The sequence below is a fragment of the Scyliorhinus canicula genome, chromosome 6 (genome assembly GCF_902713615.1).
Source record: "Scyliorhinus canicula chromosome 6, sScyCan1.1, whole genome shotgun sequence".
NCBI classification, from domain to species: Eukaryota; Metazoa; Chordata; class Chondrichthyes; order Carcharhiniformes; family Scyliorhinidae; genus Scyliorhinus; species Scyliorhinus canicula.
Genome location: NC_052151.1, coordinates 16,624,680 through 16,643,180, shown reverse-complemented (window position 1 = coordinate 16,643,180; position 18,501 = coordinate 16,624,680). Strand labels below are relative to the sequence as shown.

The following is an 18,501-nucleotide window of genomic DNA, read 5'->3' as shown; positions in this document are numbered from 1 at the left end:
CACTGCGGCCCAATCCTCACTGACCGACTCAATCACCGGCCCCACCCTCACTGACCGGCCCGATCCTTACTGACCGGCCCGATCCTCACTGACCGGCCCCATCCTCACTGACCGGCCCCATCCTCACTGACCGGCCCCATCCTCACTGACCGGCCCCATCCTCACTGACCGGCCCGATCCTCACTGACCGACCCGATCCTCACTGACCGACCCGATCCTCACTGACCGGCCCGATCCTCACTGACAGGCCCGATCCTCACTGACAGGCCTGATCCTCACTGACAGGCCCGATCCTCACTGACAGGCCCGATTCTCACTGACTGGCCCGATCCTCACTGACCGGCCCGATCCTCACTGACCGGCCCGAACCTCACTGACCGGCCCGAACCTCAATGACCGGCTCAATCCTCACTCACCGGCTCAATCCTCACTCACCGGCCCAATCCTCACTGACCGGCACAATCCTCACTGACCGGCCCAATCCTCACTGACCGGCTCAATCCTCACTCACCGGCTCAATCCTCACTCACCGGCCCAATCCTCACTGACCGGTTCAATCCTCAATGACCGGCTCAATCACCGGCCCCACCCTCAATGACCGGCCCAATCCTTACTGACCGACTCAATCAACGGCCCCACCCTCACTGACCGGCCCAAGCTTCACTGACCGGCCCAATCCTCACTGACCGGCTCAATCACCGGCCCCACCCTCACTGACCGGCCCAATCCTCACTGACCGACTCAATCAACGGCCCCACCCTCACTGACCGGCCCAATCCTCACTGACCGGCCCAATCCTCACTGACCGACTCAATCAATGGCTCCACCCTCACTGACCGGCCCAATCTTCACTGACCAGCTCAATCACCGGCCCCACCCTCACTGACAGGCCCCACCCTCACTGACCGGCCCAATCCTCACTGACCGGCCCCACCCTCACTGACCGGCCCCACCCTCACTGACCGGCCCAATCCTCACTGACCGGCCCAATCTTCACTGACCGGCTCAATCACCGGCCCCACCCTCACTGACCGGCCCAATCCTTACTGACCGGCTCAATCACCGGCCCCACCCTCACTGACCGGCCCAATCCTCACTGACTGGCCCAATCCTCACTGACCGGCCCAATCCTCACTGACAGGCCCCACCCTCACTGACTCGTGGTCAATCCTCACAGAGCAGCTCACCAGCCCCACCCTCACTAACCAGTTCACTGACCAGCCCCACCCTCACTGACCGGCCCAATCACCAGCCCCACCCTCACTGACTGGCCCCACCCTCACTGACCGGCTGAATCACCAGCCCCACCCTCACTGACCGGCCCAATCACCAGGCCCGCCCTCGCTGACCAGCCCAATCACCAGCCCCACCCTCACTGACCAGCCCAATCACCAGCCCCACCCTCACTGACCAGCCCCACCCTCACTGACCGGCCCAATCACCAGCCCCACCCTCACTGACCAGCCCAATCACCAGCCCCACCCTCACTGACCGGCCCAATCACCAGCCCCACCCTCACTGACTGGCCCCACCCTCACTGACCGGCTCAATCACCAGCCCCGCCCTCACTGACTGGCCCCACCCTCACTGACCGGCCCAATCACCAGCCCCACCCTCACTGACTGGCCCCACCCTCACTGACCGGCTCAATCACCAGCCCCACCCTCACTGACCGGCTACACCCTCACTGACCGGTCCCACCCTCGCTGACCAGCCCAATCACCAGCCCCACCCTCACTGACCAGCTCAATCCTCACTGACCGGCCCCACCCTCACTGACCGGTCCCACCCTCGCTGACCAGCCCAATCACCAGCCAAACCCTCACTGACCACCCCCACCCTCACTGACTGGCCCAATCACCAGCCCCACCCCCACTGACTGGCCCCACCCTCACTGACCACCCCCACCCTCACTGACCGGCTCAATCACCAGCCCCACTCTCACTGACCGGCCCAATCACCAGCCCCACCCTCACTGACTGGCCCAATCACCAGCCCCACCCTCACTGACCGCCCCCACCCTCACTGACCACCCCCACCCTCACTGACCGGCTCAATCACCAGCCCCACTCTCACTGACCGGCCCAATCACCAGCCCCACCCTCACTGACCACCCCCACCCTCACTGACCACCCCCACCCTCACTGACCACCCCCACTCTCACTGACCGGCCCCACCCTCACTGACCGGCCCAATCACCAGCCCCACTCTCACTGACCGGCCCAATCACCAGGCCCACCCTCACTGACCAGCCCAATCACCAGCCCCACTCTCACTGACCGGCCCAATCACCAGCCCCACCCTCACTGACCGGCCCAATCACCAGCCCCGCCCTCACTGACTGGCCCCACCCTCACTGACCGGTCCCACCAGCGCTGACCAGCCCAATCACCAGCCCCACCCTCACTGACCAGCTCAATCCTCACTGACCGGCCCCACCCTCACTGACCAGCTCAATCCTCACTGACCGGCCCCACCCTCACTGACCGGTTTCACCCTCGCTGACCATCCCAATCACCAGCCCCACCCTCACTGACCACCCCCACCCTCACTTACTGGCCCAATCAACAGCCCCACCCCCACTGACTGGCCCCACCCTCACTGACCACCCCCACCCTCACTGACTGGCCCAATCACCAGCCCCACCCTCACTGACCGGCCAATCACCAGCCCCACCCTCACTGACCACCCCCACCCTCACTGACCACCCCCACCCTCACTGACCACCCCCACTCTCACTGACCAGCCCCACCCTCACTGACCGGCCCAATCACCAGCCCCACTCTCACTGACCGGCCCAATCACCAGGCCCACCCTCACTGACCAGCCCCACCCTCACTGACCGGCCCAATCACCAGGCCCAACCTCATTGACCGGCCCCACCCTCACTGACCACCCCCACCCTCACTGACCACCCCCACCCTCACTGACCGGCCCCAGCCTCACTGACCACCCCCACCCTCACTGACCGGCCCCACCCTCACTTACCACCCCCACCCTCACTGACCACCCCCACCCTCACTGACCGGCCCCACCCTCACTGACCGGCCCAATCACCAGGCGCACCCTCACTGACCGCCCAATCACCAGCCCCACCCTCACTGACCAGCCCAATCACCAGCCCCACCCTCACTGACCGGCCACACCCTCACTGACCGGCCCAATCACCAGCCCCGCCCTCACTGACCAGCCCCACCCTCACTGACCAGCCCAATCACCAGCCCCACCCTCACTGACTGGCCCCACCCTCACTGACCAGCCCAATCACCAGCCCCACCCTCACTGACCAGCCCCACCCTCACTGACCGGCCACACCCTCACTGACCGGCCCAATCACCAGCCCCACCCTCACTGACCGGCCCAATCACCAGCCCCACTCTCACTGACCGGCCCAATCACCAGCCCCACCCTCACTGACCGGCCCAATCACCAGCCCCACTCTCACTGACCGGCCCAATCACCAGGCCCACCCTCACTGACTGGCCACACCCTCACTGACCGGCTCAATCACCAGCCCCACCCTCACTGACCGGCCCAATCACCAGCCCCGCCCTCACTGACTGGCCCCACCCTCACTGACCGGCTCAATCACCAGCCCCACCCTCACTGACCGGCTACACCCTCACTGACCGGTCCCACCAGCGCTGACCAGCCCAATCACCAGCCCCACCCTCACTGACCAGCTCAATCCTCACTGACCGGTTTCACCCTCGCTGACCAGCCCAATCACCAGCCCCACCCTCACTGACCACCCCCACCCTCACTGACTGGCCCAATCACCAGCCCCACCCCCACTGACTGGCCCCACCCTCACTGACCACCCCCACCCTCACTGACTGGCCCAATCACCAGCCCCACCCTCACTGACCGGCCAATCACCAGCCCCACCCTTACTGACCACCCCCACCCTCAATGACCGGCTCAATCACCAGCCCCACTCTCACTGACCGGCCCAATCACCAGCCCCACCCTCACTGACCACCCCCACCCTCACTGACCACCCCCACCCTCACTGACCACCCCCACTCTCACTGACCGGCCCCACCCTCACTGACCGGCCCAATCACCAGCCCCACTCTCACTGACCAGCCCAATCACCAGCCCCACCCTCACTGACCGGCCCAATCACCAGCCCCACCCTCACTGACCGGCCCAATCACCAGGCCCAACCTCATTGACCGGCCCCACCCTCACTGACCACCCCCACCCTCACTGACCACCCCCACCCTCACTGACCGGCCCCACCCTCACTGACCACCCCCACCCTCACTGACCGCCCCCACCCTCACTGACCGGCCCCACCCTCACTGACCGGCCCAATCACCAGGCGCACCCTCACTGACCGGCCCAATCACCAGCCCCACCCTTACTGACCGGCCCAATCACCAGCCCCACCCTCACTGACCGGCCACACCCTCACTGACCGGCCCAATCACCAGCCCCACCCTCACTGACCGGCCCAATCACCAGCCCCACCCTCACTGACCAGCCCAATCACCAGCCCCACCCTCACTGACCGGCCCAATCACCAGCCCCACCCTCACTGACCGGCCCAATCACCAGCCCCACCCTTACTGACCGGCCCAATCACCAGCCCCACCCTCACTGACCGGCCACACCCTCACTGACCGGCCCAATCACCAGCCCCACCCTCACTGACCGGCCCAATCACCAGCCCCACCCTCACTGACCGGCCCAATCACCAGGCCCAACCTCATTGACCGGCCCCACCCTCACTGACCACCCCCACCCTCACTGACCACCCCCACCCTCACTGACCGGCCCCACCCTCACTGACCACCCCCACCCTCACTGACCGCCCCCACCCTCACTGACCGGCCCCACCCTCACTGACCACCCCCACCCTCACTGACCGGCCCAATCACCAGGCGCACCCTCACTGACCGGCCCAATCACCAGCCCCACCCTTACTGACCAGCACAATCACCAGCCCCACCCTCACTGACCGGCCCCACCCTCACTGACCGGCCACACCCTCACTGACCGGCCCAATCACCAGCCCCACCCTCACTGACCACCCCCACCCTCACTGACCGGCCCCACCCTCACTGACCGGCCCAAGCACCAGCCCCACCCTCACTGACCGGCCCAATCACCAGGCCCACCCTCACTGACCGGCCCAATCACCAGCCGCACCCTCACTGACCGGCCCAATCACCAGCCCCACCCTCACTGACTGGCCCCACCCTCACTGACCGGCCCAATCACCAGCCGCACCCTCACTGACCTGCCCAATCACCAGCCCCACTCTCACTGACCGGCTCAATCACCAGCCCCACTCTCACTGACCGGCCCAATCCTCACTGACCGGCTCAATCCTCACTGACCCCAATCACCGGCCCCACCTTCGTTGACCGGCCCCACCCTCACTAACCTGCATTAGTTTACACCTTTGAAGGTCTCAAATGTAAAATCCATGACCTTTTATTGAAATCCCTCAGTGGTTTCACTTCCCATTCATGCAAACTCTTCCAGTACATATTACCACCCACCCCACTCCCAATGCACCACAGAACCCTGGCCGGGAATCTCCGTGTGGGGACAATATTCTCCCGCCACAGGTGAATTAGAACTAATTTGCGCTCCCAAATTCAGCATCCCTTGGCATGCAAACTTATGCATGAGGATTAATACAAGGGATTCCCAAGGGAATCCTGCTATGTCCCGAAAACGAGGTCCTGCGCTGGCCCTTACACACCCACTCCCACCCAATGCAAAGCAGCACCCCCCTCCCTGCATTGTGGATCATCCCCCATCCTCCCACCACAGCGTGATTCAGCCCCCAGATTTTCTGGGCCACCAAGTACAGGGTGACTTGTCCCGCCTGCCCCAGAGTCTTCCGAATGGCCTCCTTCTGCACTGTAAATTCTATGAATGAAGCAAGGCTAAGAGCTGTGTTTGTGGAAGTTGTCAATCACAGCCAACTAAGAGAAATGAATGAATGGCTTGTAACTAAAGGATGGGAGGAGTTTAAACACAGGGCTCTTCTCTTTCCAGGAATGGACACGTGGTGCTTCCTATGTCTGAGCCATCAGGTGTATGCCCAGGTGAGGGGGGTGTAATGGGAGGTCTGATACAGGAGGGGTGCACAGGTCATGCATCGTCTGATCGGTTGGGACAGCTCGGTGGATTTTGCGGGCAAGTCCCTTGAGGTGTTACCCCCTTGGCCCATGGCAAGGTCCACCACGTCAGGGCCACGCTGGTAAATGCCAGTAGTGATTCCTGCCCACATGTTTGCCAGCCCAGAGAACCGGAGAATCACGAGGGCCCGGAGACTCTGGTGCAGGGACCCACAAGTGGGTGCAACTGGGCCCATTTGTATCAATTAGCAACCTCCCACTGGTAGTGCCTTGGGATCCTTCTTATTATGTTAGAGGTGACAGATAACTTTGAGAAACTATTTTGGGTTACAGTATAGGAGTAATTTAGACATGTACGGTAAGTGCAACATCCTTGGGAGAACAAATCATTTTGGGCCTTGGGTTCCATTCCAACAGGAGGTTGTCTTTGTCTCGTTTCCGGGTCTGTTGTTGACCAATTGTACACATTTGTTGTTATGACTAGTCAACAACTTCATTACTATTCTGTCTAGTGACTGCTGGGAATGGTGGAAAGTGAACTAGGTGAAGCCTGGCCTAATATCATCTTGACATTCTGTTACCCGAATACTTTTATTGTATAAACCCTCCTGGGAGCAGTAATATTGGAGGGCGGATACCCAGAGAAGCCACAGTATAAAGTTTGCCTGGTTCTTTGAGTCACCGTGAGTGGTCACTGTGCCTTCTCCAATATCCAGGCAATCAGAGTTGTTGGCCTGTGGCTAGGGAACACAGTCTATCAAATTTGTATTAGTGCAGTCAGGGACACCAGTGCCTCGGGCATTGTTAAGACTATAATACTGGGAATTTAATACTAGCAATGGAAGAGGAAATGGTTAGGTGACCTGCTTCAGACAAACCATGGTTCAGCAGAAGCAGCACATGCCGGCCATTCGGTCCACTGCACTTATGTCGGCTCTCTGAAAGAGATACTTGCTTAGTTCTGTTTTCCTGTCCGATCCTCGTACAATTTATTTCCCCCCCAAAAATCTTTTCATGCTTGCAAGCTATTGTGAACTCTTTTTCCCATGTCTGTGTCTGCACACTTGGGCCACCCAAGATTAGGTTCTAGCAACCCAAGCTCTCAGCAAGTGGGGCAGGTTCCTACAGGAGAGAAAGAATCCATACTCTACATTAGGCACACAGCACCTTGCAGCTAAGGGAGGACCTCTAGGCAAACTACTTTAGTGATAGGTTTCCATGTGTATCAAACAGGCAGTTTTGGCGCCCTGACTATCATCATTCCCTCACCAATATCTGGACAACCATTGGAGAAAACACCAATTTATCCACCAGAGGAAATAAAATTGGGAAGATCTTTTTACCAGTTTCTCTGCTTCCGTGTTCATTTCTTTTAACTGTTTGATGTGTTCTTTCTTGATCATTAGAATTTTTGATAATCTTGTCTAAAAGGCAAGACAAAGGGTAACAGGAATCAGACAACGATGAAGAAACTTGCTGCAGCTTCACATGGCATTGGAATTGTTTTCCTCTCTGCACAATGAGGGTAAGTAACTGCTCAACAATGACAGCAGACTATGCTGTGTACAGCAAATGTAGACATTCAGAGGATGTTGCACTGTGATAAAAATCACTTGCACTGCATGGGTGCTGTGGCAAGGACCTCTGTTCCATTGCCGCTCCAGTGTGGTTTTTCCCTTTGCTGAAGTAATCTCATGCCAGGGCACTTGGCAGCCCTTTGGTACCTCACCAAGTGTTGCATGTGACAGGGAAAATCAGCAGGTTATTCAACTGTCAAGCTCAGTCCCATCTCATGAAGCAGCAGCATTTCACTTGCACCTCTTTCAACTTCGTTTACTGTATTCGCTGCTCCCAATGCAGTCTCCTCTACACTGGGGACTCTAAACGAAGAGCGGGTGACTGCTTTGCGGAACACTTCGCTCCATCCGCAGCCATGACTCCAACCTTCCGGCTGCTTGCCATTTCAGCCCAGCATCTTGCTCTCATGCCCACATGTCATCCTAGGCCTGTTGCAATGCTCAATGATGCCCAAATCAAACTGAAAGAACAACACCTCACCTTCCGATTAATCACGATACAGCCTTCTGGGTTCAACATTTGAGTTCAACAACTTTAGATGGTGACCGTTCTCCCCCAACTTGACCCCCTTTTTAATCCAATTTTTTTTTGCCCCACATCAACCACCACCTCCTCCCCACTTGTCCATCTGTCATTTGTTCTTCAGTTTTGCTTCACTGAATACTGACCGTTGCCAGCTTACCTTAATGTCACTATAAGAACCTTCTATAATCCTTCACACTAACTTGAACAATTCCTGTCTTGTGCCCTACATATCTTTGTTGCAAACTTTCCTAACTCCCACCTATCACTGATCTTCTACTCTCCTCCAGTTACTCCACCCCATATATATATATAAAATCCATCACATATCTTCCGCTCTTTAGCTCTGATGAAGTCGTATGGACTCAAACGTTAACTCTATTTCTCTCTCCACAGATGCTGCCAGACCTTCTTTGAGTTTATCCAGTATTTTCTGTCTTTATTTAATCAAACATCCATGTGCACACATTCATCATCTGACCAGGTGCCAATCTCCATTATCAATCTTGTCTCTGTTATCGTAAAATTTTAACCTCTTAATTACGATCAATTCCATTGGTTTTAGCGGACCCTTCGCAGAAGGAAAAATATAAGACAGGAGCAGAATTAGGCCACTTGGCCCATTGAGTCTATCCACCATTCAATCGTGGCTGATATTTTTCTCATCCCCATTCTCCTGCCTTCTCCCATAACCCCCGATCTAGTTATTAATCAAGAACCTATCTATCTCTGTCTTAAAGACATTCAATGATTTGGCCTCAACAGCCTTCTGCGGCAAAGAGTTCCACAGATTCACTACCCTCTGGCTGAAGAAATTCCTCCTCATCTCTGTTTTAAAGGATCGTCCCTTCAATCTGAGGCTATGCCCTCTGGTTCTAGTTTTTCCGACTAGTGGAAACATCCTCACTACGTTCACTCTATCCGGGCCTCCCAGTATCCTTTAAGTTTCAATAAGATCCCCCCTCATCCTTCTAAACTCCAAAAGTACAGACCCCAAGTCCTCAACTGGATTGGATTTGCTTATTGTCACGTGTACCGAGGTACAGTGAAAATTATTTTTCTGCGAGCAGCTCAACAGATCATTAAGTACAGCACGGTAGCACAAGTGGATAACAGTGTGGCTTCACAGCGTCAGGGTCCCAGGTTCGATTCCCCGCTGGGTCACTGTCTGTGCGGAGTCTGCACGTTCTGCCCGTGTCTGCATGGGTTTCCTCCGAGTTCTCTGGTTTCCTCCCACAGTCCAAAGATGTGCAGGTTAGGTGGATTGGCCATGATAAATTGCCCTTAGTGCCCAAAAAGGTTAGGAGGGGTTATTGGGTTACAGGGATAGGGTGGAAGTGAGAGCTTAAGTGGGTCGGTGCAGACTCGATGGGCCGAATGGCCTTCTGCACTGTATGTTCTATGTTACATGGGAAGAAAAGGGAATAAAAGAAAATACATAATAGGGAGTCTTAGAATTAATTTTTAAAAGATTAGGACGGGTATAAGTTAAGTAAAAAGTGGATCTGTTGGGGAGAGCTTGCAGAGAGTCGCCTCGCTCCGGCGCCATCTTCTGGCCTTCGACTGCTCCTCATATGACAAGCTCTTCATTCCGGGGATCATTCTTGTGAACCTCTTCTGGACCCTTTCCAAGGCCAGCACATCCTCCCTTAGATACGGGGCCCAAATCTGCTCAAAATATTCCAAATGGAGTCTGACCAGAGCCTTATACAGCCTCAGAAGTATTTGTATTCTAGTCCTCTCGACATGAATGTAAACATTGCATTTGCCTTCCTAACTGCCGACTTTACCTGCACGTTAACCTGAAGAGAATCTTGAACAATGAATCCCAAGTCCCTTTGTGCTTCTGATTTCCTAAGCATTTCCCCATTTAGAAAATAGTCAATGCCTCCAATCTTCCTACCAAAGTGTATAACCTCACACTTTTTCATGTTGCGTTCCATCTGCCACTTCTTTGCCCACTCTCCTAGCCTGTCCATGTCCTTCTGCAGCTCCACTGCTTCCTCAATATTACCTGTTCTTCTGCATATCTCTGTATCATCTGCAAATTTAGTAACAGTGCCTTCAGTTCCTTCTTCCAGATCATTAAAATCTGAAGAGTATGACCAGGCTGCAGTTGGTATACAGGGAAACCCCATTGTAGAAATATAGAGAAACTGAAGACATCACACATACAGGATATGACAGGCATCCTCACACTTCCTTGCAATATTTTTCTGTGGGCAGCTGATCAGATCTTTCAGAATTTAGGGTTGCAGAATGTGTCAATCTTTGCAGAGGATTCCACAACACTGAAACCTGTGAAACCAACTGCATTGTACATATTGATAGTCAGATATTAAACCACAAGTTGTGCAGTGACATGCACAATAGCATCAATGGTATTCAGACTCTGCAATGGAGGATTTAATCAAAACTTTCAATGCAAGCCTGTTCCTCGCTAGGTTGGTTTGCGCCTGTTTATTAGACTCATTTACCAAGCTGGATGGTGCTTGTTTTTCAGTCTCATACCTCTTGTACGAATTTCCTCCATTTACTCAATATAACGTATGAATTTACTTTGTTAACACTGAAGTATTTAAACACATAGACTTACCACCTGGATAAGGAATTCAATAGGAAATCCCCCAAGTGTGTCTCCCTCAGTGCCCGACAGTTTGCTTTTCCAAGGCGATTGACCCAAAAGTGGGTCGTTATCCTGTCAAGTGCAAAAGGGGAAATAAAATGAGGCCCCGTTAATACGGTGACAGTACATTAGGAGTCCTTCCCGATATTTCTTCATGCCAAAGAGTAGAGTTTAAAGTTAGCTTTAGCTCAATGGTAGCACTCTCCCTTCTAAATTATTCCAGGGCAGTATGTGTATAATGCGATGACATTGCCAAACATTCTGGATGGTCGAAGAGTCTCCCAGGAACCACTGCTTGAAGAATGGGACAATCTTTGCCCTTTAAATCAATCGGTGATTACTTTGGGAATAGCGATCACAATTCCCTAAGTTTTAGAATACTCATGGACAAAGACGAGAGTGGTCCTAAAGGAAGAGTGCTAAATTGGGGAAAGGCCAAGTATAACAAAATTCGGCAGGAGCTAGGGAATGTGGATTCGGAGCAGCTGTTTGAGGGTAAATCCACATTTGAAATGTGGGAGTCTTTTAAGGAAAGGTTGATTAGAGTGCAGGACAGACATGTCCCTGTGAAAATGAGGGATAGAAATGGCAAGATTCGGGAACCATGGATGACGGGTGGAATTGTGAGACTAGCTAAGATGAAAAAGGAAGCATACATAAGATCTAGGCGACTTAAAACTGATGAAGCTTTGGAGGAATATCGGGAAAGTAGGACAAATCTCAAACGTGCAATAAAGAGGGCTAAAAGGGGTCATGAAATATCTTTGGCTAACAGGGTTAAGGAAAATCCCAAAGCCTTTTATTCGTATATGAGGAGCAAGAGGGTAACTAGAGAAAGGATTGGCCCACTCAAAGACAAAAGAGGGAATTTATACGTGGAGTCAGAGGAAATGGGTGAGATTCTTAATGAGTACTTTGCATCGGTATTCACCAAGGAGAGGGACATGACGGATGTTGAGGTTAGCGATGGATGTTTAAATAGTCTAGGTCAAGTCGGCATAAGGAAGGGGGAAGTTTTGGGTATTCTAAAAGGCATTAAGGTGGACAAGTCCCCAGGTCCGGATGGGATCTATCCCAGGTTACTGAAGGAAGCGAGGGACAAAATAGCTGGGGCCTTAACAGATATCTTCGCAGCATCCTTCAGCACGAGTGAGGTCCCGGAGGACTGGAGAATTGCTAATGTTGTCCCTTTGTTTAAGATGGGTAGCAGGGAATATCCAGGGAATTACAGACCTGTGAGCTTGACGTCAGTGGTAGGCAAACTGTTGGAGAAGATACTGAGGGATAGGATCTATTCACATTTGGAAGAAAATAGACTAATCAGTGATAGGCAGCATGGTTTTGTGCAGGGAAGGTCATGTCTTACAAACCTAATAGAATTCTTTGAGGAAGTGACAAAGTTAATTGATGAGGGAAGGGCTGTAGATGTCATATACATGGACTTCAGTAAGGCATTTGATTAAGTTTCCCATGGCAGGTTGATGGAAAAAGTGAAGTTGCATGGGGTTCATGGTGTACTAGCTAGATGGATAAAGAACTGGCTGGGCAACAGGAGACAGAGTGCAGTGGTGAAAGGGAGTGTCTCAAAATGGGGAAGGGTGACTAGTGGTGTTCCACAGGGATCCGTGCTCGGACCACTGTTGTTTGTGGTATACATAAATGATCTGGACGAAGGTATAGGTGGTCTGATTAGCAAATTTTCAGATGATACTAAGATTGGTGGAGTTGCAGATAGCGAGGAGGACATTCAGAGAATGCAGCAAAATATAGATAGATTGGAGAGTTGGGCAGAGAAATGGCAGATGGAGTTCAATCCAAGCAAATGCTAGGTGATGCATTTTGGAAGATCCAATTCAAGAGCGGACTATACGGTCAATGGAAGAGTACTGGGGAAAATTGATGTACAGAGAGATCTGGGAGTTTAGGTCCATTGTACCCTGAAGGTGGCAACGCAGGTCGATAGAGTGGTCAAGAAGGCATACAGCATGCTTGCCTTCATCGGACGGGGTATTGCGTACAGGAGTCGGCAGGTCATGTTACAGTTGTATAGGACTTTGGTTAGGCCACATTTGGAATACTGCGTGCATTTCTGGTCGCTACATTACCAAAAGGATGTGGCTGCTTTAGAGAGGGTGCAGAGGAGGTTCACCAGGATGTTGCCGGTATGGAGGGTCCCAGCTATGAAGAAAGGTTGAGTAGATTAGGATTGTTTTTGTTGGAAAGACGGAGGTTGAGGGGGGATCTGATTGAGGTTGACAAAATTATGAGAGGTATGGACAGGGTGGATAGCAACAAGCTTTTTCCAGGAGTGGGGATGTTGATGAAAAAAAAAAGAAAATGAAAATTGCTTATTGTCACGAGTAGGCTTCAATGAAGTTACTGTGAAAAGCCCCTAGTCGCCACATTCCAGCACCTGTTCGGGGAGGCTGTTACGGGAATCGAACCGTGCTGCTGGCCTGCTTTCAAAGCCAGCGATTTAGCCCTGTGTACAAAGGGTCACAATTTTAAGGTGAGAGGGGGAAGGTTTAAGGGAGATGTGTGTGATTGGGGCCTCACGGTAGCATGGTGGTTAGCATCAATGCTTCACAGCTCCAGGGTCCCAGGTTCGATTCCCAGCTGGGTCACTGTCTGTGTGGAGTCTGCACGTCCTCCCCGTGTGTGCGTGGGTTTCCTCCGGGTGCTCCGGTTTCCTCCCACAGTCCAAAGATGTGCGGGTTAGGTGGATTGGCCATGCTAAATTGCCCGTAGTGTAAGGTTAATGGGGGGATTGTTGGGTTACGGGTATACGGGTTACGTGGGTTTAAGTAGGGTGATCATTGCTCGGCACAACATCGAGGGCCGAAGGGCCTGTTCTGTGCTGTACTGTTCTATGTTCTAAAAGTTTTTTACGCAGAGGGTGGTGGGTGCCTGGAATGCTTTGCCAGCGGAGGTGGTAGAGGCGGGCACGATAGCATCATTTAAGATGCATCTAGACAGATATATGAACGGGTGGAGAACAGAGGGAAGTAGATCCTTGGAAAATATGCGACAGGTTTAGATAATGGAACTGGATCGGCGCAGGCTGGGAGGGCTGTAGGGCCTAATCCTGTGCTGTAATTTTCTTTGTTCGAAATCCTTCACTGTAGCAGCACAGCGCACCTCTGTGTCATCACCAGTCATGCAGTAGCTTCTAGATTGGTGATATCACTCAAAAGATAAGAAATAGGAGTAGACCTTTTGGTCCATTGAGCCTGCACCACTATTCAATAAAACATGGCTGATCTGATTGCGCCTTAGCTTCACTTTCCTGCCTGTTTCCCATAACTCTCGACTCCTTAGTAGGGATATGACCCAGTTCACTGGGGAGACACTCTGAAAAGAAATTCCTCTTCATCTCCATCATTCTAAAACTGTGCCCACTAGTTCCAAATTTATACACGAGGGAAAACATTTTTGTATCCTCAGTTTCAAGCCCCTCAGAATCTTAGATCTTCCGATAAAATCACCTCTGATTCTTTTAAACTAGAGTGTAGGCCCAACCTTCATGCCAGGAGTCAGCTTAGTGGATCTCCTCTGAACTGATCCAATGCAGATATATCCCTTTGCAACGCCCCCACCAAGCTTCCCATTGCCCTGTTAAGGAGTGGCCAGAAATGGGACAGGCTGGTGGAGATACAATTGGGGACCCAACTTGGGGGGAAGCATGGGAAGTAGGGAGACTGAAGGGAAGAAACAAAGAGCTGGGATGGATTGGAAAATGGTGATCTGGGGATGAGGAGATGTGCCAAAGCCAGTTGTTGTGATCTGGAAAGCAATGCCGTTCTCGTGACTGTGTGGGTCTCACCACCACAACCCAAAGATGTACCAGGTAGGGGGCTTGGCCACGATAAATTGCCCCTTAATTGGATGCCCAAAAGAAAGCAGATTCGATAATAACTTTCAATGGGAATCAGATAAGTACTTGATGGATAAATAACTTCTGGGTCATAATAATAATCTTCATTATTGTCACAAGTCGGCTTACATTAACACTGCAATGAAGTTACTGTGAAAAGCCCCTAGTCGCCACATTCCAGCACCTGTTCGGGTACACAGGGAGAATTCAGAATATCCAATTCACCTAACAGCACATCTTTCGGGACTTGTGGGAGGAAACTGGAGCATCCGGAGGAAACCCACGCAGACACGGGGAGAACGTGTAGACTCCACACAGACAGTGACCCAAGGTGGGAATAGAACCTGGGATCCTGGAGCTGTGAAGCAACAGTGCTAACCACTGTGCTACCCTATGGCGAACGCAGGACATGGGAGGACTAGGCCATTCGGGCCTTGGAGTCGGTTTCACCATTCAATTTGATTATGGCTGATCTAATGTGGCCTCAATTCCACCTTCCTGTCTATCCCAGTAACCCGCGACTCTCTTGTCCACCAAAAATCTGTCCAGCTTGGTTTTGAATAAGTTTTAGAAAAATGAAACAGAGACCCGTATTTGGGCGCATTTAGCTGGGTTTTTCCCGGCACTTGCAGCGTCAAGAACGACCTTGCGTGGAAACCCCGCTTAGGCCACACAGGCTCATTTCCTGTGTCCCAATCTCTGAACACCCCACCCCTCCACTATGGCCTTTGGACCCCATTCAGGCACCTGCCACCCAGGTGCTCTGGAGTGCCCAGGTGGCACTGCCAGGGTGTCCCAGTGCCATCGGGGTGTCAAGGTACCAGTCGGCCCAGAGCCCGACCACCCAGGGGTCCCCGATTGTCTGGGAGACCTCCCCTCTCCCCCTACCCAAGTGCTGGTACGCCTGGTCCACATTTGTGGAAACCAATGCTAAACTGCGCCCGCTCGGGGGGGTCTCTGAAGCCGATTTTGAATGACCCAGCCTCCAGTGTTTTCTGGGAAAAGAGTTATGACATTATTATTGCCATCTTATATGAGAGACTTTTTATTCTTAAATTGTGTCTAACACCTCAAGGGGAAACATCCCCCTGGTGTCCACCTTGTCAAGTCCCCTCAGGATCTTGTATATTTCAATAAGATCACCTCTCATTCTTCTAAATTCTAATGGGTATAGGCCCAATCTATTTTCATAAGGTAAGCTTTTCAACCCAGGAGTAAGTTGAGTGAAACAACATAGGCCTTTCAAAGAGCTGAAGCAGGCAGCTGTAAGGTTCGATGAAACTCCACATTGTCACCACACCTGTGTGTAAATAATTTCCTCCCCCTCCTAAATTCTTTATTTGATCTGTGCAGTATGAGGGTGTACCTCAGGGTCAGAGGTGCCTGCTTTCAGGCGAGATAATAGAGTCCTGTTTCTGCTCTCAGATCGGTGTGATTTTTAGGACCATGTTGAGTTTATACTGCTGTTTGTCTACACAGGTAATGTAACTACACCTCTGGCTGTGAATCATAGTTCTTTGCTAAGTGCTGTGCTGCTGCAGTCCTGCTTTATTTCCACTAAGGGGAGCTCTAATGCACTGTATTAACATAGTGCTTTCCCCTAGTGTCAGGTTTTTGGCACCGTACAGTGTGGTACCTTCGGAGGAATTCTCCGACCCCCCGCAGGGCCGGGGAATTGCCCGGGGCCGCTGCGTAAATCCTGCCCCCGCCGTGGCCGGAATTCACCACCACCTGGGAATCGGCGGGAGCGGGAATCACGCCCCGCCGATCGGCGTGCCCCCTGCAGCGATTCTCTGGCCTGCGATGGGCCGAAGTCCCGCCGCTGACAGGCCTCTTCCGCCGGCAGGAATTGGAGCACCTCTGGTGCCGGCGGGATTGGCGGCGTGAGTGGGCCCCCCGGGGTCCTGGGGCGATCGGACCCTGGGGGGTGCCCCCACGGTGGCCTGGCCTGCGATCGGGGCCCACCGATCGGCGGGCGGGCCAGTGCTGTGTGGGCGCTCTTTTTCTTCCGCCGCCGCCACGGCCTCCACCATGACGGAGGCGGAGGAGACCCCCCCCTACCGCGCATGCGCCGGTGGTGAGGTCAGCGGCCACTGACGCACCAGCGCATGCGCGGACCGGCGAAGGCCTTTCGGCAAGCCCCGAAGCCGGGCACCAAAGGCCGTTGCCGCCGGTTTTGGTGCCAGTCGGCCTGGCGGAAACCACTCCGGCGCGGGCCTGGCCCCTAAAGATGCGGAGAATTCCGCACCTTTGGGGAGGCCCGACGCCGGAGTGTATGGCGCCACTCTACTACGCCGGGACCCCCCCGCCCTGCCGGGTAGAGGAGAATCCCGGCCCTATTGTTAAATCACACATATTCAGTGTATTTTCCATTAAATTAGAACACAGGTCCAGTCTAGCTTATTTCACATTTTTGTGAAAGAAAATCAAAAGGAACAGAGGAGGAGTAGGCCATTCAGCCCCTTGAGACTGTTCCACTATTCAGTTAATTCAAGGCTAATCCCTACTTGCTTCTGTAGCACGCCGCACCTTTGCCTAACAAAAAAAATCTTGAGTTTTAAAATTTACAACTGATCCTCAGCCTCAGGAGCTTTTCTGCAGGAAAGAGTTCTCGACTTCCATTTCCCTTCGAATGAAGTAGTTCTTCTTAACAGCGACCATAAGACCCAGGAGCAGAATTAGGCCACTCGACCCATCGAGCCTGCTCTGCCATTCAATCATGGCTGATATTTTTCTCATCCACATTCTCCTGCCTTCTCCCCATAACCCCTGATCCCCTTATTAATCAAGAACCTATCTATCTCTGTCTTAAAGACACTCAGTGATTTGGCCTCCACAGCCTTCTGCGGCAAAGAGTTCCACAGATTCACCACCCTCTGGCTGAAGAAATCCCTCCTCATCTCCCTTCAGTCTGAGGCTGTGGCCTCGGGTTCTAGTTTTTCCTACGAGTGGAAACATCCTCTCAGCATCCACTCTTTTTAAAAATGTTTATAAATTTAGAGTACCCAATTCATTTTTTCCCAATTAAGGGCCAATTTAGCCTCTTCAATCCACTTATCCTGCACATCTTGGGTTTGTGGGGGTGAGACCCATACAGACATGGGAAGAATGTGCAAACTCCACGTGGACAGTGACCAGGGTCTGAGATCGTTGGCGCTGTGAGGCAGCAGTGATGACCTCTGTGCCACCCCCTCTATCTAGGTCTATCAGTATCCAGTGTTTCCTCCTCAACCGCTCATCGTAGGAGAAGCTCTTCATTCCAGGGATCATTCTTTGGACCGTTTCCAAGACCAGAACATCCTCCCTTAGAAATGGGGCCCGAAACAGCTCTCAGTACTCCAAATGGGATCTGATCAGAGCCTCATACATCCTTGAACGGTCTAGCTCTCAGTTTAAGCTTGATCGCCACTCGTTCTGAGCTCTCCTACCAGTTGAAATGATTTCTATCAAACTCTTTAATCTTCTTAAACAACTCTTACAAATGCAAGATTTAACCTCAGGAAAATTATTATTGGATTCCATTGTAAACAGCTGCATCGAACGTTCTCCCTCCATGTTTCAAACAGGACAAGCAAGACCTGCTTTTCCAACTGGAAGATTTACCAAGTAACTAAACTTTTATTCTCCACTGATGCTTTTTCAACTTCACTGTCTTTTAAGAGTCACCAAAATGGGTAGGAAGTTTGACACCACCTGGAGGTTCCCTTCCAAGTCACTCACCACCTTGAAATGAAATGAAAATCGCTTATTGTCACGAGTAGGCTGCAAATGAAGTTACTGTGAAAAGCCCTTCGTCGCCA

At 52.6% G+C, this 18,501-nt stretch overlaps 1 protein-coding gene across 1 annotated transcript in view; it reads right to left on the bottom strand.

Moving 5' to 3' along the window:
* lin9 (lin-9 DREAM MuvB core complex component) overlaps window positions 1-18,501 on the bottom strand; it is a 178,164-nt gene that overhangs the window by 29,041 nt on the left and 130,622 nt on the right. The window contains 2 exon segments of the mRNA XM_038798990.1: window positions 7,445-7,525; window positions 10,798-10,899. Of these exon segments, the coding sequence (XP_038654918.1) occupies window positions 7,445-7,525; window positions 10,798-10,899 (183 nt within the window).